The sequence below is a fragment of the Cebus imitator genome, unplaced genomic scaffold, assembly GCF_001604975.1.
Source record: "Cebus imitator isolate Cc_AM_T3 unplaced genomic scaffold, Cebus_imitator-1.0 Scaffold323, whole genome shotgun sequence".
Classification (NCBI taxonomy): domain Eukaryota; kingdom Metazoa; phylum Chordata; class Mammalia; order Primates; family Cebidae; genus Cebus; species Cebus imitator.
The window spans coordinates 377,886-398,899 of record NW_016107638.1 but is presented as its reverse complement, the minus strand read 5'-3'; the positions used below and the strand labels follow the sequence as shown (position 1 = coordinate 398,899).

General features: G+C 50.7%; 1 protein-coding gene across 2 annotated transcripts in view; it reads left to right on the top strand.

The window, feature by feature from the left end:
• Positions 1-21,014, top strand: part of ADGRD1 (adhesion G protein-coupled receptor D1) — a 175,261-nt gene that overhangs the window by 39,628 nt on the left and 114,619 nt on the right. For both annotated transcript variants that reach the window (XM_037729923.1, XM_017504508.2), the window contains 6 exons: positions 716-871; positions 6,585-6,644; positions 9,559-9,676; positions 10,526-10,636; positions 11,357-11,432; positions 19,655-19,796. In XM_037729923.1, coding sequence (XP_037585851.1) covers positions 716-871; positions 6,585-6,644; positions 9,559-9,676; positions 10,526-10,636; positions 11,357-11,432; positions 19,655-19,796 — 663 coding nt within the window. The remainder of the gene's footprint in view (positions 1-715; positions 872-6,584; positions 6,645-9,558; positions 9,677-10,525; positions 10,637-11,356; positions 11,433-19,654; positions 19,797-21,014) is intronic.

The window sequence follows — 21,014 nt, the reverse complement described above, 5'->3', positions numbered from 1 at the left end:
GGACCCATGTACTTGAGTTCAAATCCAAGTTCTACCGCTTATTGTTGTGTAAGCCTCTCTGTGCTTAGTTTCATCCATCCGATGGGGACTTATTTCGTAAGGTTGTTGTGAGGATAAAATATTAGTGTAAGCAAAATATTCACAAAAGTGTCAGGTACATAGTAGGAGCTATATTACTATCATGGTATAAAAACATTTGATCAGCTGGGTGTGGTGGCTACGCCTGTATTCCCAGCTGCTCAGGAGGCTGAGGCAGGAGGACTGCTTGAGTCCAGCCTGGGCAGCATAGTGAAATCTCATCTCTATAAATAAAAAAAGAGCAGCCAGACACAGTTGCTCACTCCTGTAATCCCAGCACTTTGGGAGGCTGAGGCAGGAGGATCACTTGAGGTCTGGAGTTTGAGATTAGCCTGGCCAACATGGTGAAACCCTGTCTCTACTAAAAATGCAAAAATTTGCCAGGCATGGTGGTACATGCCTGTATTCTTAGCTACTTTGGAGGCTTAGGAAGCAGAATTGCTTGAACCTGGGAGGCAGAAGCTGCAGTGAGCTGAGACTGCACCACTGCCCTCTAGCCTGGGCGACGGAGCGAGACTCAGTCTGAAAAAAAAAAATAAATAAAAGCTTTTTTGATCCAGAGTAGGACACATTACATTTCTGCATAATATTTTGGTTTTAGTTCTTAGTAGAAACTCATGTAGCCAATTTCTTTCAGACGTCCACAGATGCCTACCATCCCATCATAACCAACCTGACAGAAGAGAGAAAAAACTTCCAAAGTCCTGGAGTTGTACTGAGTTACCTCCAAAATGTATCCCTCAGCTTACCTAGTAAGTCCCTCTCGGAGGAGACGGCCTTGAATCTCACCAAGGTAAGGCTATTTGATGTCTGTGTCTGGCGGACCAGGGGTAGCACAGTCACCGGGACCATAGACGTGTTTTGTTTGACCTACATCGAGTTTAAAAAAGCAGGAACTTTCACTTAAAAGTTTGCGTTTCAGGCTTCCCATGAAGGAACAGCTGGTGTGGCCCTTCTGGCCAGTTCTGTAGAGCTCAGTGGAACCTCCTTTAGGGGCACTTGAGCCTTTGCAGTGATTTCTCAATGCCCAACCTGCCTGGTCCCCCCTGTGTAGCCACCTGGCCCCTGTGGGCATGTGGGTTGGCAACTCCTAGTCTAAATAAACTCTGCTGCCTCCTGGCAACAGGTAAAAGGTGGAGGGGCCTCACTTGCACATCTACTCATGGGGTGTGGACCACAGCCTGTGCACAGTGGGAATCCCCAAAGCTATCTAAACACTTAGAGACTGCAATATTGATGGCATTAAAATCAAGATGCTTCCTCTTTTTGTTCCTCAAAGTAGTTTCCAGATGAAGGCAGAGGTAGGTTGTGGTCTCTCATGGCCTTGCTGTCTTCTCTTTCAGGGCCAGGGCTCATTTTTGCTGATGCAAAGACAGAATGGGGTTTGAGACTGGCTCAGCTTGAAAGCACAGCATATGGGTTAGGAGCAGGTATATGGAGCCCCGTGGCCACATTGACCTTTGATCTACAGTTACTCTGTGCCCTTGGTCAAGTGAGGTAACATCTCTGCCTCACTTGGCTCCTCTGAGATGCGGAGGAAATAACAGTACCCACCTCATCGGGGATAAATGGGTTCCTCCGTGCACAGATGGGTTCCTATGTGCTGGGTAAGTGGTGAGTACTTTTTAAGGATTCATACTTCTTACTGATTTCCTTGCTGAAGACATACCCAAAGAAGCACACGCAGAGCCTTGTGTTCAGGGACCTGAGACATCTCAGAGTGGAGGGAGGTTCCCAACAGCTTTTCTGTCAGATAGGAGAAGTTAAACTTCTCAGATTTCATTCATTCATTCATAGAAAATGCTAAGTTCTGGGGATTCAGGGTGACCAAGTGCCACTCCCTGCTTTCAAGAGGCTCAGGGGCGAGGGAGTGATGACAGGTCACCGAGTCTGAGAGGGGCTTTAAAGGGAAGCACACGGACTGCGGGACTCAGACCTGGCTTTGACCCCAGCTCCACCACTCCTGGCTCGGTGTCCGTGGGCGGGGTATTCAAGCTCGGCACCCCCACTTGCCCACTGTGACACTGTGACGGGGACAGTGAGGTGGCCCGCATCTCCCAGGTGCTTCTGGCGATGAGAAGCAGGGCCCTCTGCTCGGCAGACTTAGACGTCAGGCCATGTGGTTGCTTCGGGCAACAGGAGGCCCAGAGGTGGGAACCCTGGGATTCACGAGCTCAGTCTTCACTCGCAGCAGGGACGGGCCAGCACCGCTATAATCCTCTGGGCACTTGTCCCTTTTCCCGCCCGGCTGCAGGCCCCCGGCACCCACGCCGTACCCTAGCGTCCACAAGGGAAAGACCGGGTCTGGAGACCTCCCTCCTTGTCAGCGGGAAATCTTTCCCATGGTTCCCTTTGCAGAGTTCCCTTCACATCTCATTGGCCAGAGCTGGGCCACATGACCATACCTGAACCAATCACTAACCAAGAGGAGTGGGATTGGCCCCCGGCTCAGCCAGTCATGAAGGAGCTCTAGGGTGGGGCCAAGGCTGTCCAGTGTGGGAGCTCTTCCGGGCTCTGAAGGGAAGGGCCGGCCGGGTGTTAGGTGGAAAGAGCGGGTGCAGCGTGGTGGCTCACGCCTGTAATCCCAGCGTTTTGGGAGGCCGAGGCAGGCGGATTGCCTAAGTTCAGGGGTTTGCGACCAGCCTGGGCAACATGGTGAAACCCCATCTGTACTAAAATAATACAAAAAATTAGCCGGGCGTGGCGGCGTGCACCCGTAGTCTCAGCTCCTCGGGAGGCTGAGGCAAGAGAATCGCTTGAACCCGGAGGCAGAGGTTGCAGTGAGCCGAGATCGCACCACTGCACTTCAGCCTGGGAGACAGAGCGAGACTCCGTCTAAAAAGAAAGAGCAGATGTGGACAAGCCGGAAGGTCCTCATGCATGTACACACAAGACCGGGTGTGAGGTGTTGGGACAGGGCTTGGTATGTAGTAACTGATTTACAAATAGTAACATTCTTGTTTCTATTGTGATTGGGCTATAAGGCGTCACTGTGACAGGTGGTGCCTTCTGTGCAGTTACCACTTAATAAACACCCACACTCTGGGGACTAGTGCCCTGCCTGTAGTTACGGAATGCAGTCGGGCTTAATACTCACTTTGGGCACTGGCGCCCTCCCGGCTAACTAATCATGGTATACAGTTGGCACTCAATAAACACCCATTCCGGGCACACGTGCTCCTCTCTGACTAGCTGTGGTACACAGTCGGCACTCAATAAACACCCACTCTGGGCCTGGGCGCCCTCCCCTCTGACTAGCCGTGGGTACCCTGAAGCATCCTCAGGAATGTGCAGCAGACGCTCAGTCCAGGCTCCCTCTGTGTTTCTTGGTGTCTAGGGAAGGAGGGAGTCCAAGTGAGATTAAATAATTGGACGCATGTTGATTAAACACCTACTTGTGGGTGGGTTGCTTCATTAATTATAAAATGGATGGCTTAATGAACCACAGTTGCATTCTCATGAGTGGGTTCACTGATGACTTTATTCATTAAGTACATTGTGCAGCCTTGGCTCTCTGCCAGATGCTGGGCTTGGTGCTGGGGATGTGTGATGGATATGCCAGGCATTGCCCTGTCCTCGTGGGGCTTGTGACCTAGGCCATGTCCAGTTCTCTGGAAAGCTGCCTGTGGGGTGCTGGTTCTAAAGGTCACTCCTTAGAATCTTCTAGAAGAGTGTGTCCTGCCCTAGGGCAGGCCTGGAGACACTGTGGCCCACTGCTTGCCTGACTGTGATCTCTTCATCACTGGCTAGAAGGGTGTGTGTCGCACCTGATGTTGCAGTGGCAGCAATTAGCCATGTCATTGTGGCCACAGCACCCAGCAGGTCCCTGAACTGAGTGTGATAGGGAGTGGCCAGGCTGGCAGGGATCTGGGAAGAGTTGGTGGGGCTGGCAGCAGTGAAGCGGGGGCAGAGTGAGGCAAGCAGAACTTGGGGCCAAGGCCAGACAGGCACGCGCCCAGACAAGGCCAGGCAGGGCTGCCTTCTGTAGAGCTCAGGTGAGGGGGGCTGGGGGTGTTGTGTGGGGATGGTGTCTGTGCAGTGAGGTGGGTGGAGGCTGAGGCAGCTCCGTTTCCTCATGGGCTGTCTGGTTTGGAAGACACATGGCAATGCAGGTCTACATAGGAAACACTTTGTTTTTAAGCTCGGTCACTTTTACTTTCTTTGGTGCTTTTCTTCCTTCTTCCCCTCAGCTAAACTTGAGAGTCAGAGGTTGCAAACTCACATGGCTTGAGGGACTAAAGGAAATGGATACCTTGGGCCAGACAGAGCAAGAGTGGGAAGTAGAGGTAGGGCAGCCTGAATGTACCACCTCATCTGCAGCCAGCAGTAGCCTGCTACTCAACACCACCTGTCCTTAACCTTTAGGGTTATTGCTTCTGATTTTACAAGAAAACCCCCATACCTGGAATTTTAAAATGGGAAATCTCCCAATTTTAAGAAGTGGGCAGTGAACTGAAATCTTAAATGAAATTATGTGCAAACCAAATAAAATACATCAACGAGGCAGGTTCAGCCTGTGTGTCATCCGTGTGGGACCCCGGTATAGACCTGTTTTGGGGTATCTGGCTGGGTATCCTGGAGATGAATCATGCAGATTTACCCAAACCCCAGTGATCTCTGACCCAGTGAGAAATTTTTGGCATCCATTATACAAATTTCTTTTCTTTTTTTTTTTTTTTCTGAGGTGGAGTCTCGCTCTGTCACCCAGGCTGGAGTGCAGTGGCGAGCTCTTGGCTCACTGCAACCTTTGCCTCCTAAGTTTAAGTGATTCTCCTGCCTCAGCCTTCCAAGTAACTGGGACTACAGGCATGCACCACTACACCCAGCTAATTTTTGTCTTTTCAGTAGAGATGGGGTCTTACTATGTTTCCCAGGCTGGTCTTGAACTCTTGACCTCAAATGATCCACCCTTTCTAAAAGCCTCCCAAGTGCTGGGATTACAGGTGTGAGCCACTACGCCTGGCCCTTTTATACAAGTTTCTGTGGTGTCCTGGCTTCTCACTTGTCCACTAGCAGCTGGACAGGAAAATGGCAAGGAGTCGTTTCCTGTACTGTACTGTGAGGTGGTGATTAGCTGTGTGTGGCTCGTCCAACTAGAGATGTGCTGTGAGTGTAAGAGACACACTGGATTTCCAAAACCTTGTACAAAGAAAAGGGAAATTTCTAATTAGTAATTTCATATGGATTCTGTATTGAAATAATATTTTAGATTTTGAGCTAAGTAAAATCATTAAAATTTTCACCTTTTTTTTTTACTTCTTAATATGTTGCTTGAAAATTTAAAATGATAAGCGTGGCTCATGTTATATTTCTGTGTGGCAGACTGCTCTGGATCAAGAGTCAGCAGACTATGGCTCTTGGGCCAAATCTGCATTGTCCACAGCCACTTTTGCACTGCCATGGCAGAATTGAGTGTTTGTGACACAGGGCATGACCCATGAGGCCTGACCTCATTCCTATGTGACCCTTTAAGAAGTTTACTGCCCGTGCTCCAGCTCAATGAAGACAGGATGGTGGTTGTTTCCTATTTCGTTAATTCTTAAGGCCTTGCACTCTAAGGTCTCAAAAAATATTGATCTCATAAAGATGAATGAATGAGTGAGGAGTTTTGATGATGTGTTCTCTAAATATTTAGTGTCTCAGAGTGTGAGGAAGAAGGTGCGTATTCTGGAGATGGCAGTTTGGTAGAAATGTGGGAGATTTTGGTCAGCCTCTCAGTTTAATTCTGGTGCTGATAGTTGGAGACAAACAGTTAAGAGCCTGTGTGAATAATGCAGATGAGTGAAATGAACAGAGTGTGAGGCAGTGGGGAGTGGTGGGGTCTAGGGAGCTGAGGACACAGCCATGAAGCCTGAGCTGCTCAGCTGTGGTCAATTGTGGTTTTATGGGAGTGTGGGCTAGGGGGTGTCCAAGCTTCTGCTTTTTTCAAAAGAAATAGAAAATCCACGTTTTCATTTAAATCTCCTGATTAGGAAACGGTAGAAATTAATTTCATTGTTTCCTTAGAATAATAGTGAGCCCAACTAAACATGGTTTTAAGGTGAGCTGACCGAGGGCCTGAGTAGCCTCTGCTTTCCGAAGAGGTTATTTTCAGTTAACACGAGTGCTTCAACGTCAGTTTGGTTTCTGACGCTGAGAAAAGCAGATCCAGCAGGCCTTGGTTTTCCCATCCGTCCATCCATTCAACAGACTTTCACCAAGGGCCCGTGGTATCCCCCAGGTGCTGTGCTAGGGCTCCTGCCATCACTGAGCAGTGTTTGTTCTGACTTTCTGGAGCTGGCCACTGACTTTCCAGGGCTGTCACAGGGAGCAAATAAGATAACATCTATAAAAGGGCTTTGTAAAATACAATGTGGCACATGCCTCAGCTGTTTTTGTTTATTGCGGTGCATTAAACTGAACTGATGGTTGATAGAAACCCATTGGGAGATGCGGGGAAAACTCAAGGTCTTCAAGTTTGTCACCTAAGGATAGGTTCTGAACAGTGTCATTTTGTCCACCTTTAGGCCTTCTTAAAAGCCATGGGAGAGGTCCTTCTACTGCCTGGTTGGACTGCCGTTTCAGAGGTAAGAGTAAAGAACATGGCTGGGCAAGGTGGCTCATGCCTGTAATCCCAACAATTTGGGAGGCCAAGGCAGGTGGATCACTTGAGTCAGGAGTTCGAGACCAGCCTGGCCGACATGGTGAAACCCCGTCTCTACTAAAAATACAAAAATTAGCTGGATGTGGTGGTGGGGGTGTTGCCTGTAATCCCAGCTACTTGGGAGGCTGAGGCAGGAGAATTGCTTGAATAGGGTGGCAGAGGTTGCAGTGAGCCGAGATTGTGTCACTGCACTCCAGTCTGGGTGACAGAGTGAGACTCTGTCTCAAATACAAAAACAAAAACAAAAAAATTTTGATCTTCAAAATGTATGTGCCTTGGGAACCATTTTGTCTTCCTAGAAGTGGCATAATATGGGGCAGTTTACATCCATAAAAAGAATGATGTGTCTTCCAGTCCTGACATCTGGGATATGAGAGCTCATTTCGAGTAGATGTGCAGCTGATTCAAAATGCCTTGTCCTCTACAGCAAAAGAATTGCACATACGTCTGTAATGTGTTAATGTCCTAAACACGGAAGAAGGAAATGATGGTTTTTTTCCCATGAGAAATGTGTATTTGCTTCATCTTGGTCATTTTATATAATATGTATATTTTTACCATCACATCATTCTTGAATGATAATAAAAAGCTTTTTACATTAAAAGTCACTGGATTTAGTAAGAAAAGAACATGTGACAATACGTACTTCATGATCAAGGTGTAGGAAAAAGCTTCTCTTGTTCTCTGTACTCAACTAGAAAGGAGAATGAAATAATTTTTCCCTTATTTCTAAAACTAACTATTAATTGTACTTATTTAAAAAGAAAACAAGTAAATAGTTGTGAAGAAGTTAGAAAATGCAGATAATAAAAAACATAAGATAAAAATCACTTCAAATCATAAAACTGTGAGATTATTAACACTTGTAATTTCCTCATAGTCTGGTTTTCAATTCACTTATATATGTATATATATATTCAACAAACATATTGTATATTTGATTTAATTGTTTTCTTAATTATGTCAATATCACTTTCTAGTGATATTAAGTATTCACCTGCAACACTATTAGTCAGGCCAGGATGTGCTGCAATAACAAGTAGATCCGCACATCTCAGTGGCTCCACACAGTAGAAATTTACTTCTCCCCCATGCAAAGTCCAGAGTGGGTCAGAGGAGCCTCTTTTCCACCCAGGTACTCAGGGATCCTGGCTCCATCCATCTTCCAGTGCTGGCTTTTCAACATGTGGCTTCCAAGGTTGCCAGGCAGGGGCAGAGAAGGGTGAGGAGGACTCTTAACTGCCTTGACCCGGAAGGGTACTAACCACACCAGAGGCAGTATCCACCAGGATCCTCTGCCCTGGAGCTAAGAATGGAAAGAGGGCTCTTGGAGCAGAAGGAGAGCACCTGCGAAGTTAAGGAAGCCAGAGACAGTTGGGGTGCTGGCACCTCGGAAGCAGCTACCCTTCATGGATACTAAAGTGCTCATTCTCCTAAGCCCCGATAATATTTAAAAATGTTTGCCAGTTTGAAAGGCAGAAGTGGCATTTTATTTTCTCGTTATTAATAAGATTGCGTTAGAGTTTACATTTGATAAACTTTTGTTTGAACAATTTCAAGTGGAATGAGATTAGGTGTAACATTGGCAAAGGGAGAAAAAACAGCTCAAGAATGCAAGATGGATACAGTCTTAGCTATAAACCAATTACTTTTCAGAAGGTATGACCTTTTTCATGGTTTCAGGGGGACTGTGTCCAAAGCTGCAGGCTGGGAACACCTGGAGAACAGCCAATGGAAGACCCAGGCAGACATATTTTATGCATGATTTTAAATTAACTGCTTTTGAGTGCAAACTATTGCAAATCTGTCACAAAATAAGAATAACCAGGAAACTGTCCAGACTTAGGTGGGGTCCAATACGCGGTAAAGAGAACAGATGAACCGGTCTCTACCCCACAGAACTGCATGCCAGAAGCACAGACTTCCCTGTGCTTAACTGGGCCTGGCTGATTGAAATCAGGCCATAGGCCTAAAAGAACATTTCTAAAATTGGCCTCAGCATTCTATTTGCAGCTCATTAGGCTCTCCTGGAGTGTGCATTTGTGGGAGAATGCTGAGGACTTAGCAGTAGACAGGTACTTCCCCAGAAAGGCGGAAAGAAGAGAAGCAGTGAAGGCAGAGCTCAGCTGAGTAGCTCAGCAGGGCTTAGGAGGTGTCTCCCCTGGTGACATGTGTCTGAGGATGAGGGCAGTCAGCCTGAGAGCGGATGTGTGCCCTGAGCTCTGAGCATTGGGCCCTGAGCTGTCTGCAGGTTCAGGGGCCGAGAGGGCCCCTGCTTTCCTGGAGGCAGTATCCACCAGGATCCTCTGCCCTGGAGCTAAGAATGGAAAGAGGGCTCTTGGAGCAGAAGGAGAGCACCTGCGAAGTTAAGGAAGCCAGAGACAGTTGGGGTGCTGGCACCTCGGAAGCAGCTACCCTTCATGGAGAAGGGGCAGAGCTGCTGGTGTCCGCATCCTGGAGTGGACCTCGGGGCGATCAGCTCCTCCTTGTGAAGCGCAGAGAGGCGGGGGAGGGTCTGGAATGTGCCTAAGGCTGCTCTGTGAGTTCAGGGAGGACGCAGGACCAGGGGTCGGGCCCCCTCCGTCCCCGTGTCTAAATGTAGAAACACAGAAGCCAACGATGGTTGGGATGATGGGTCCACCCAGCTGTGTCCATGTTCTGTGAGCTCAGTCGGGTGTGTGGCCTCTGTGTGGCCCCTCCTGATCCATGGAAAATAGCAGTCATGTGACTTCTTCCTCCCTCTTGGCTGATATGGGGAAGCTGGATTTTGTGTGCTTGGTGTGCCTGCTTGCTGAGTGGGTGGATTTTCACGGCTCCTGGCGCTTGTGTTGCTGCAGGACCGCGCCGTGGTGCTGAGTCTCGTCTACACCATTGACACCGTCATGGGCCACATATCCTCCAACCTGCACGCCAGCACACCCCAGGTCACCGTGGAGGGCTCCTCCGCCATGGCAGGTAGCTGTCGCTTGTAAGAGTGTGCTGCATGGCAGGGGCAGGGGCTGGAGGCGGCGTTTTGCTGCCTGCCTCCTCACACCCTTAGTGGAGAGCCACACTCCGTCTCCCTGACTGCGCTGCCCTGTGCAAACCACATTTGGAAGGAAAACCTATGGTCATATCAGTGTGGGCGTGTTCAGCCATGATGTGCACACAAGGCCAGTGAGGTTTTCCCAGTGACTTGGGAGACCTGGCTCGGGGCGGTGGTCTCAGTTCAGAGCAGGAGGCAGAAGCAGCAGTGCCTGTGAGAGTCTGTGGAATAAAAGGGGCAGCCTCGGGTTTCTGGAGTCAGCTTGCTCTCACCTGTGCTCCAGGATAGTTGTCACACAGTTGTCTAATTGTAGAGGCAGAGGTGATGTCGTTTTGGTTTTAAAAGCCTTTACCTGGAGCTCATTATAATGCTGATACTTCACTGCAAGAGCCAAGCTGGGGAAAATGGGCTGAAGCGAGCCACACGGGTTAGTTGGGAGAGGAGCCAGTGTCACTGCATCGCTGAGCAAGGCCCATCCTTGCATCATCCCTGAGAGCTGGGGCGCTGTGCTGGGTGGGGCTGCCCCAGGTGAGGAGCCCCGTGGTGCGCGGGCCGGAATGCTAAGCCTCGCCGTGGCAATCACTGCCTGAGCTCTTCTTTTCTTTTTCCTTTTTTTTTTTTTTTTGAGGCCTTGCTGTCTAAAGGTAATTATACTTCCCTTGGGGAGCTTGATCTGTTAAAATACAAAAGCAGATGGGATGGGGTTTTGCAGTCTGACTTCCTGCAGCCTGTGAGCTCTCTGACGGGACTTCCGCTCTCTCTGTCTCCTTCCACCGCAGAGTTTTCCGTGGCCAAAGTCCTACCCAAGACCATGAATTCCTCCCACTACCGCTTCCCAGCCTGCGGGCAGAACTTCATCCAGATTCCCCACGAGGCCTTCCACAGCCACGGTGAGTGTGGCTACGCCAGACTCCCTGCCAGAGTGGCTCCCACAGTCTTTCTGAAGAGTCCCCGGCTTTGGTGGGTGTGCACTGCACCAGTCAGCTCCCGTGCTCCCCCAGGCCTCTTGTCCCGTCCTGCAGGAGAGGCCCTGGGCAGCGTTCTCAGGCGTGTCCTCGGGCCACGCTCATGGATGCCCTTGAGAGGTTCCTTAGTGATGCTAATGCTGTGCCCACTCCAGGCTACGGAACTGGAATTTGGGGTGAGGTCTGGGAGCATTTACAACTGCTCGCCTGGTGAATCTGGCCTGCTGGGAAGTCATCCTACCTACATCCTCTCAAATCGGCACACGCCTGGTCAGCCAAAGTTAAAAAGATGGGGCCACCTCCCCTCCCTGCTCATGTGGCTGTGGGCCAGGCGAGGGGTTCGCCTATTCAGGAACCTGGGGTTCCATTCTTGTGTAGGCCCAAGTCGAGTCACATAATAAAAAATGCGGCTCAGGGGACCCCTGCCTCTGACCAGGGAACCACTGTCACGCTGCTGAGTTGCTGCAGAGTTGCTGCGGTCTTGGTCCTTGCAAATTCTGCCCGAGTGTCGTTCTCACTTCCTTCTCCCTAGAGGGTTCTTGTGTGTGAGGGGTGGCACCACGCAGGTCGGGGTGAGGGGCTTTGTGTTTCTCCTGCCCGTGGCCTGGAGCACTGACAGCACCGGCCGCTCTGCTCTCTCTGCAGCCTGGACCACTGTCGTGGGTCTTCTGTACCACAGCATGCACTACTACCTGAACAACATCCGGCCTGCCCACACCAAGTGAGTCTCGGGGGTGCCCAGCTCAGGGGTGTGGGTGTGCGTAGGTCTGCTGGGTAGCTGGCCACAGGGATGCCCGCCCTACACGTGGTCACACCCATGCACAACACTGTGTCCAAGAACCCTGGACATGAGCGCCGGGCACTTCACCACTCAGGCAAGGAAATGTGCAGCGTTTTGAAGAGCACTGAGGAACTGCAGGCCCAGGGCCAGGCTGGCAGAGTGGAGATCAGGAGCACAGCTAGGAGACCCTGCCAACCCGTCTGGACCAAACTGTGTGATCTTGGCAAGAGACTTAACTTCTCTGAGCCTCAGTTTCCGCTGCTGTGGAATGAAAGACAACAGACCTACCTGCGTCAGTCATGGGCAGACACATAGATGGGCAAAGCCATCTCACACCAGCTTAAGTGGAAGGCCAGGAAACCGAGGGCTAAGGGGACTGAGAAGGGAGGAGCGGGTGGGCTTTGGGCATGGCTGGACCCGGGAACCCCGAGGATGCTGTCTAGACCTGCTCTCTCTGTCCCCTGCCTCTGCTGTCCTCCAGACAGGCCCCTGCCTAGGACCAGAGCTGGCTCCTGCAGCATCAGTTCATGGGTTTGGGTCCTGAGGACCCAGAAGAAGAGCAAGGGCAGGGGGACTGCGAGGGGGACGGGGAGGGTGGGGAGGGCGAGGGAAATGAGGAGTTGGGGTGGGCCTCTTTCCCCAGGAATGTAGTCGTAATTTTGTGATCTGGAAGAAATGCCATCTTCTGGGTCAGATTTCTCTGGGAAAGCCTGCATGCTTACCAAGTTCCTCGTAATGAAGGAAAGTGGGGGACCCGCCACTCTTTATGTGTGATTTCCAAAATTCTTCAGAAAAACGGTCCAAGGAAAGTGCAGTCTATTTTCCTCATAAAGATGCCATCTCAGTTATTTGGAGAAATCTTTCCAGGATAGTGAATGAAAAGTTGACCCTCCCTTGGCCCCTCCTGCTGAACTTTCCACCATGAAACTGGCCTTTTGGTGAAATGTAGGAGACGTGCGTTTGCGAGGTGTCGCTGTGTGACAGAACCTGCATAAGAGAGTGGCATCTGTGCCATTGCCCACACTTACAAAAGGCGGGAGGACTGCTTCCAGACGCAGGGTGCACACATTTCAGGGACAGTTCACTGTGACTGCCAGAATCTGACTCCAGCCAGGTGTCAGCCAGCTCTTTCATGCAGGGCCAGATTGTCAATTGCCTTCGCTTTCCATAACTCTGCCCTCACAGGGTGAAGGCAGTCAGAGACAGTATGTGAGGGAATTGGGGAGTGGCTGTCTTCCAATACAGCTTTATTTACAAAATCAGGCAGCCAGCCCACGAGCTGCAGTTTGCAGATCTTTGCCAGATCCTCCATTAGATCAGTGCTGGCAGGCATGGGCGGAGGAGAGGCTGGCGGGCCTGCTCTGAGGAGCCCACAGCCTTGCAGATGGAAGACAGTCTGTCCCGCCTGTCCCCAGGGCCTCAGCCTTCACCCTCTCTCTGAGGTCCTCACAGGCCCAGATGTCTGCAGAGAGGACACTAGAGCCCCAGGATTCAGGCCACTGTGTCCCAGAACAATATAGCTAACTCTGACTTTCCCCTGCAAACTGAGGGCCCAGAAATGATACAGGCAGGTCATCCCTGGTTGGTCAGCTTTGACACCAGCCCCACAACAAGTTTCATCAGCAGCACATTTATGTGCTGAAGTCAAAACAGAATTGCTTTGCAGCGATGGAACATGTTTTTCATTTACAGTGAAGTTGGGTCTTCAGCCCAGGTGAAGGTCTCAAGTCAGCACTTAGTGCAAAGATGCCTTGTTGTCAAAATCAGCCTAGAAAAAGTCATCCAAACAGCTCACCCAGTAAGGTCTCTGGACTTGTTTGTTACATTCTATCCTGTGGCAGAAGAGGTGGACAGAAGTGGAGGGGACAAAGTGTTTGGTTAATAGAATAGATTTAGGTCCAGACTCCTGCTTCCTCCTCCAGCAGGCGTGCTCCTTAGCTGTGTGACCTTGGGCAAATGACTTGAGCCTGAGGCCTGTGTTCTTCTCTCAAAACAGGAATAATAATAGCACTGATCTCTGAGGGTTGCCAGGATGGTTGCCAGGAGGACTGAATGAGCTAATTGTGTAAGCAGTGCTTGGTATTCTTAACCAAGACACAGAAGTGCCTGCTTTTGTGATTTTGCGAGCTGATCGGGCATTTGCACCATTTTGCCTCTGAGGCAATAATCAAATCCCAGAACGATGGGAAGCAGGTTAGTACAGTGGTCGTGCTGGCAGCACGGGTGTGTGCCAGGCTTCTGCCTGCCTGCAGTGGGCTTCCCTCCGTCTTTGTCTTCGTATTGTGCACTGTCATCCTCACATGTCCACTGTGTGTCGCGAGGATAAAAGGGTGCTTTGGTACCGTGATGTCCTTTAATTCCTTCTCCAGGGACGGCGGTGAGTAAGTGAGTCTCAGTGCATGAAGGGTGGGGTCTGGGCCAGGAGTAACTTTTGTTGCCATGACCAGGCCCAGGCAGACCATTCCAGGGCCCCTGTGATGACTGCAGGGGCGACATCTGACCACCCATGGCCCGGTGGGGGCTTAGCTGGTTCTTGCCAGGCTGCCTGTACCTCAAGGGTCCTTTGAGTCTTGCTCGCTGCCTGGCCCTGTAATGATGGAGACTGTTCAGCTTCTACCAGTGCTTGGTCTAGGCCTGGCCAGCACCTGGACTGCGGTTCCTCAAGGTGGACAGGACCGAGACTCGCCTGCTCCCATTCCTCCTGTGAAGGTGGAAGCCATGGCCCGTAGAGGGAAGGGCCTCTCCCCAGGCTATGAGGGACTCACATGTGATGAATGGGAAGGTGGACCTGGCTCAGTGTCTGTCCATAGTCACCATGGAGTAGCACAGAGCATCGATGGAACGGGTAGGTCACAGTTCCACAGCCCTCAGTGCAGTGAAGAACCAGGCAGAAGCCGTCCGTGCATGCGCAGGCCAGCAGGAGAAGTTCTAGCTGTCATCAGGTAGGAGGGTGCCTGGTAATGGGGATATCTGCTGAACTCCTGCAGCCAGGTGGCCACACTCACATTATCGACGTGGGACACACTGTGGGCCATGTCTCTTGCTGTCACGTCATGGGGAGACAGCCATGCCTCCTATGACATCCTCCTGTCAGACGCATGGCCAGATGCCCCTCACCAGGAAGCAGTTCAACACACCTGAGCCAAGGGATGTTGGTGCGGCTGTGGTTTGGGTTCAAGGGAAAATAGGTTGGGCAGTTCCAGACTGGGAAGACTAAAGAGGTTCACTGCCGGAGCGAATGCACGTTCCTGGGTTGAGAGACGTGGAACTCTGAAGGGCATGAGGGACGGTGGGCAGGGGCATGTGCAGTTGACTCTGGGCTGTGCATTAGGGCATCTTGTAGGGTCCACGTTAAATTTCTGAGTATGATCATTTGATGGTTACGTAGGAGGAGGTCTCCATTTTTAGGAGACACATGTAGAGATGGAGTGTGCCGTGATGCCACCAAGGCACCACTAGTGCTTCAGCAAAAAGGAAATGTGCATGTGTGCGTGTATATGTGTGTGTGTACTCAGGGACATGTTCATTGTGTGTGCTTGTGTGGTGTATATGTGTTATGTGTACACATGTGTGTACATGTGTGTGCACACAGGTGCATGTGCATGTGTGTGTGCACAGGTACATGTGCATTGTGCATGTGTGTGCTTGTGTGGTATATGTGTGTTATGTGTGCACATGTGTTTTGTGTACATGTGTGTGCACACAGGTGCATATGTATGTGTGCACGCACAGGTACATGTGCATTGTGCATATGTGTGCTTGTGTGGTGTATATGTGTTATGCGTACACACGTGTGTTGTGTGAACGTGTGTGCTGTGTGTGTGCAAATGCACACATGTGCATGTGTGATGTATGTATGTAGGTGTGTCTGTGCATGTGTGTGTGCATTTGTGTGATGTATGTGTGTACATGTGTATGTGTGTAGGCCTGCATGTATGTGCATGACACGTGTGTGTGTGTCAAGTGTGAGTGTGACCATGCCGGATAAAGTGAACATGGCAAATGGTAAGAGCTGAAAGTGTAGGTGAAGCGCATTCGTTGTAGTGTTTTCTGGCAAATTTCCTGCGGGTTTGACTATTCACAGTACAAAGATGAGGGGTTCCTGGCGTAGGCAGGACTAATGGCTGTTGCAGTGCTTTTCTGAAAGGCCCTTGCTGCAAGACTGCTTGATACAGAGAACATCATCATCCAGGCAGCATCGCGCTGAGGAGTCCACCTGTTGTCCTCAATGTTCTCTCCTTCTGCTGTTTGCATTAGTCAAGGGCTCAGGTCTCCTTCAAGAATTCACTGTCATCCAAGATCACACTCACAGATGCCACCATGTGCCACCTTGTTCACAATATTGGAGTTTCCTTCACACTGTCTTCCTAGGGTGGTGTTGAATTCTCCCGCTCAGGGTGGGTGAGAAGCAGCGTTTGACGGATGGGTGGGGGACTCCATGGGCACACAGCTATGTGTCATCAGGAGCCAGTTATCAAGTAGCTCCTTTACCAGGGAGTGTTTTCATTTGTGATATTTATTCACTCCCTGATGTGACGTGGTAACTGTGGGGACTTGAAAATTCTCCAGATAATCTAATCACAGCCCCTTTTCTTATTCCACTTGTTCTGACGTCTTTGGATTGAGTTCCTGGGCCAGTCTCCTGCACATGCTGGGAAGTCTCCATGTCTCCGTAGATTTCAGCATTCCTCTTCAGCCTCACATGACATTAAGTCCTCTCCATGTAACTGAAGGCAGAGCGGAGTAGCAGTGTGGCTTTGGCTCAGATGTGCTGCACAGTATGAGGCCGCAGAGCCTGACCATCAGTGCGGCTCTATGGGGCTGGGTTGTAACTTGGGGCACGTTGAAAGGAGGAGGATTTTGTAAAGGTGCGCTCAGGAGTGGAGGGCTGTGGGGGACAGCACAGTCACTGGGCTAGGAACAAGAATGGGGGTGTGCTGCTTCCCCCAGGGCCAGCCAGACAGGGGAGAGCGCCATGCCCAGGCAAAGACGGAGGGGCCCCTGGGCAGCAGCTGTGGCCTGGTGGACTGAGGGAAGCGAGAGTCCTGGCCTCACTGTCTGCTCCGACACCCTTTGACCTCCCTGGGGCTTCCTGTTCACTTAGCACACAAAGGCAGGGAGCCCGGATCCTGGCTGATGTGGCATCGAACAGGGTAGGTGGAGACGGTATGAGGGGCAGAGGAAAAGAAAGTACCTTAACCAGAGGAAAAATGCTCGTAAATGGAGCGTCTAGCTCCATTCTCATCTTGACCTGGCTGATGTCTGACATCACACTGGTTACCAAACTGGGCCTGGCGGAGGCCATGTGTTCCTGGAATCCAGGAAACCACTCCGGATTTGCATACATATCATTTGTGTTCATTGAAGGTTCTCACTTAATGTTTTTCATGCGCTTTTCCTAAGAAGTTGATCTAAGTCATCACTGCCTGCCTGTGAGTAGATTCATCCATTCACTCACTCACTTACTCACTCACATGTGTGCTGAGCACCCACAGTGTCAGGCATGGTTCCAGGAGCTCGGAGAGCAGTAAACCAAATGGGAAAGCATCTGGACCCAAGGGAGCTTCTGTTCTGGGAGGGAGATGGCGGCCACTGGTTGCGTGGTCGGGAAACATCCATGTAGGGAAAGCTGAGGGCGAATCACGTTGCATGTTTAGGGCCCGAAGCCCATGGTTGTGACTCTGTTGCTGGCTAATGGCATAGCCCTAAGTGTTGCTAGAAACATGGTTTTTCCAGCGTGTTTTGTGGAATTGCATAGGTGTTGAGTTCACAGAGCTCTACGGAAAAGGCCATGAGCACTGGGGCACTGGGTACAGAGAGTGAGAATCAGGCCCCTGGCTGAAGCAAGTGCCCCACACGTTTTAGGGCCCTGGGGTCACACGCAGGGCAGGGCCGAGGCCAAGGCTCTGCTGGTGAGCCAGGCTTGTGCTGCGGGGCTCTGCCTTGGTCCCAGCACCCTCGAGCCCACCCTTACTTTCTGCCCTATGCATGCTTCATGGTGAATGTTCTCAGAAGGTGAATGGTGTTATTCTGGGGAAACGTCTGAGCTGTTACAAGGGTCTGTGGTTCTGTAGAGCAGAATGTTTGTGTATGTTCTGTACGTAAACATAGCCTGTATTTCTGTGGGACTAAAACTTTCTGGGCAAGCTTATTAGAAAAAAAGTCTAAAAAATCTCTTCAGAGGGGCGATAATGTAACAAATGGGAGAAGCATGGACCTAGAGTGATGCTTTCTTCTCGATTTCTTTTTTAAAGTTTGTGTTTTATTCCATGTGTGTCATCTGGACTGTGGGCTTGGATCAATAACATGGTCACTTAGGAGAATCACCAGGTAGAGCGGTCGTGTCTGTTGTTACTCGCAGGTCAGAGACTCAATGCCCCTGATTTGCTCCACACCCTGTGAACTGGTGATGCTCTGCAGGAAGGAGCTTCTGCAGGAGCAGACAGGGTGTTCATTCCTATGGTGCCATCTTGGTAAACACTTTGTATTTGCAATTCCAGGAGTAATTTCGTATGCTTCTTGGAGGCCTGCTCTGGTTCAGGGATGAGTGTAAGGAGACAGTGCAGAGGCTGGGGTTGGGGTAGGGTATGCTTTTGCTCCATGAGCCCTGCCGCCCGTCCCAGGCAGGGTCACTGAACACGGTGTTTGAATTTAGTTAGAAGGAAAAACAAATTGAGGAGGAAAAAGATGGTGCCCCAGCTCCCAGGGCTCTGTGGAATGTCCCGAAGGTGATTCCGTGGACATCACCTGCAGATTCCTCAGTCAGTCAGTGCTTTGGACGGCAGATGGGGGAGGCACACAGGACCCAGGCGAGGCCCACACAGAAGCAGATGGCTGGATGACCACAGGGGGCCTGGTGACCGCACGTCTCATGCGTCTTTGTGTAGTCACCCCAAATTCAAATTCATGCAACAGGTACGTGGTGACCTCTGTGTGCCAGGCAAGGCTGGGACCAAATCGGGCAAATGGGCTGAGGGCACGAAATTAAAGGAGCCAGTCACCGTCGGGGTCATTCGGTGCCTCACTTACCAGAGCCTGGGTGTGAGCACTTTCTTCAATCTTGCACTTCAAGTGCCTGGCTTCCCTCACCCTCCTCCTGGCCCTGAATATCTTTTCAAGCTCATAACCCCATGAGACAGGCACAGTAGGCATAAGTTTGGCTTCTTTTGATTGGTTGCAAGGGACAGAAAACCCATCTTAAACAGTTCTAGGCAAAGGGGGAATTTGTTGGATCATGGAAGCCAAGAGCTCTGCAGGCAGCTGGCTTCAGGAGCAGCTTGATCCAGCATCCCATTGATGTCACTGGGCTCCAGCTGTCGGCAATTTCCTTCTCAGTCAGTCTTCTTCGTCATGATTGCAAGCTGTTCCCGGGGCCTTGTACCTTCAGGGCATGAGGAGAAGCCTGGCTGGGAGACACAAGGATCTTTGAGCCCACATTCTTCCCCCACCTCGCCTTGTGGCATCTCCTCGGATTTGACTGGATTGGGTGTCATTCCTAAATGGTCCCATGGCCTGTGGGCTGCAGCGTACTGACTGATCCAGACTCAGATACCAGGGCTTCCTCCTGAGTCAAGATGAGTGAACTCCAGGCTGTGTGGGCTGTTAGCAGGGAAGGGGATGGTCACCTGGAGGGAAATGCAGGTGCTTTGATCAGGAAACCGATGAACAAATACTGGGCGGGGAAAACATCAGATGGCCACTGTGCCGTCTTAGAATCAGGGAAATTGAAGTTCAGACAGGGTGAGTTACCTGTCCACGGTCACACAGCTGATTTAAGTGGAGTTGCTGGGATTCGTGCCCTGTTGCTTTGAGTATTTCTGCTTGTTTACACTTCCTGGGCCGTCTTGCTCTTATAAACTCTTTGAGGTCAAGGGCTCTGTCTCACTTCTTGGTCCTGGCATCAAACCTTAAAAAGAGTAGGTACTGAAGATGAGAATTCAAATGACGAGTCAAAACATGGAATAATGGAACTCACCTGCAGGTACCAGCTTCATATCTTCAAGAGAGCAGCTGGAGCTGAATGATAGAAATCAAAGTTTCATCTCAAAGAAGATTTCGGTCTCAAAAGTTTCGGGTGGAACGTTAGGCTCCCAGCCCAGGTTCTGGCTGTGTGCTGCTCCCATGTATTTCCCATTTTGTAATGATTTCCGTCTCTTCTTCAGGATCGCGGAGGCCATGCGTCACCAGGACTACCTGCTGTTTGCCACCAGCCACCTGATTTCCCTGGAGGTGTCCCCACTGCCCATGCTGTCTCAGAACCTGTCGGGCTCTCCGCTCATCACCATCTACCTCAAGCACAGACTGGTGAGTGCCGGTGTCTTCGATCTGGTTTCACACTGAGGAATATTGGGTTGTCTGTGTGCTTGCATAAAGAATCTCCGACAGCCTTGGTGCTGGCCAGGACTGGAATCTTCCTGTCCCTGAAGCTCCTTTTCTTGGGCCTTTGTTTCTGAGCTGCAGTGGGAAGCCCCTTGCATAGTGTCTGGGCTGGCCACGCGGTGTTGATGTTGGGGAAGAGGCCTCTGAGCTGGCTCCCGTAGACGTGTGTGCAGCGATCACCGATCTTCCTCTGATTTATAGCAAGTGTCCTTACTGGAGGAGGGGGTACCTTGGCCATCGCCGTCACCATGTGTATTAGCCATCAGCAAGATGTAGCACTGTGCTCTGTTAGAGAGAAACATGCTTCAGAGCTCGGGAGAAACCATTTTTATGCTCTGCCATTGTGTGATAAGCTGTTGGTCCTGATGCTTCATAACCGCTTTCCTCTCCACATGTTGTTGATTTTTGCCAGTGAGTAAGAGGGACAGAGACATTGGGGATACAGATGCCCTGCCGTTCTTTAGTAAAAGGCAAAAGGTGTTTACAACCTGAAGAGAAACCAGAGTTTAATACTGCCATTCTTTAAAAAAACGCATACACTGTTTCCCACTCCAGGCTCATGTCAGGAGGTGTGGTGTTGATGTGACACTCAGAGGGTGCAATTTTTCAAGGCATTTATTAAAGAACTCACTGGGGTTTTGGTCTGAAATAACACTAAAGGCATTTCATGGCAGGATTTTCTGTTTCATTCTGTTTTGCTCTGCTCCATGGCCAAGGCTGAGTGTGTGCACACCTGGATGGGTGTTCCAGTTCCTTCCAGGGTGACTGTGTTTCTGCCCCACCTGGGAAGGGCCCACGCGCTTGTGCTGCTGGGTGAGCTGAGTGGTCAAGAGATGGAGATGGGACTGGAGATGAAGAGGGGACTGGAGATGAAGAGGGGACTGGAGATGGAGATGGAGCTGGAGAGGGGACTGGAGGTGGAGATGGAGAGGGGACTGGAGGTGGAGATGGAGAGGGGGCTGGAGGTGGAGATGGAGAGGGGACTGGAGATGGAGATGGAGAGGGGACTGGAGGTGGAGATGGAGAGAGATGGAAATGGAGATGGAGAGGGGACTGGAGGTGGAGATGGAGATGGAGATGGAGAGGGGACTGGAGGTGGAGATGGAGAGGGGACTGGAGGTGGAGATGGAGATGGAGAGGGGA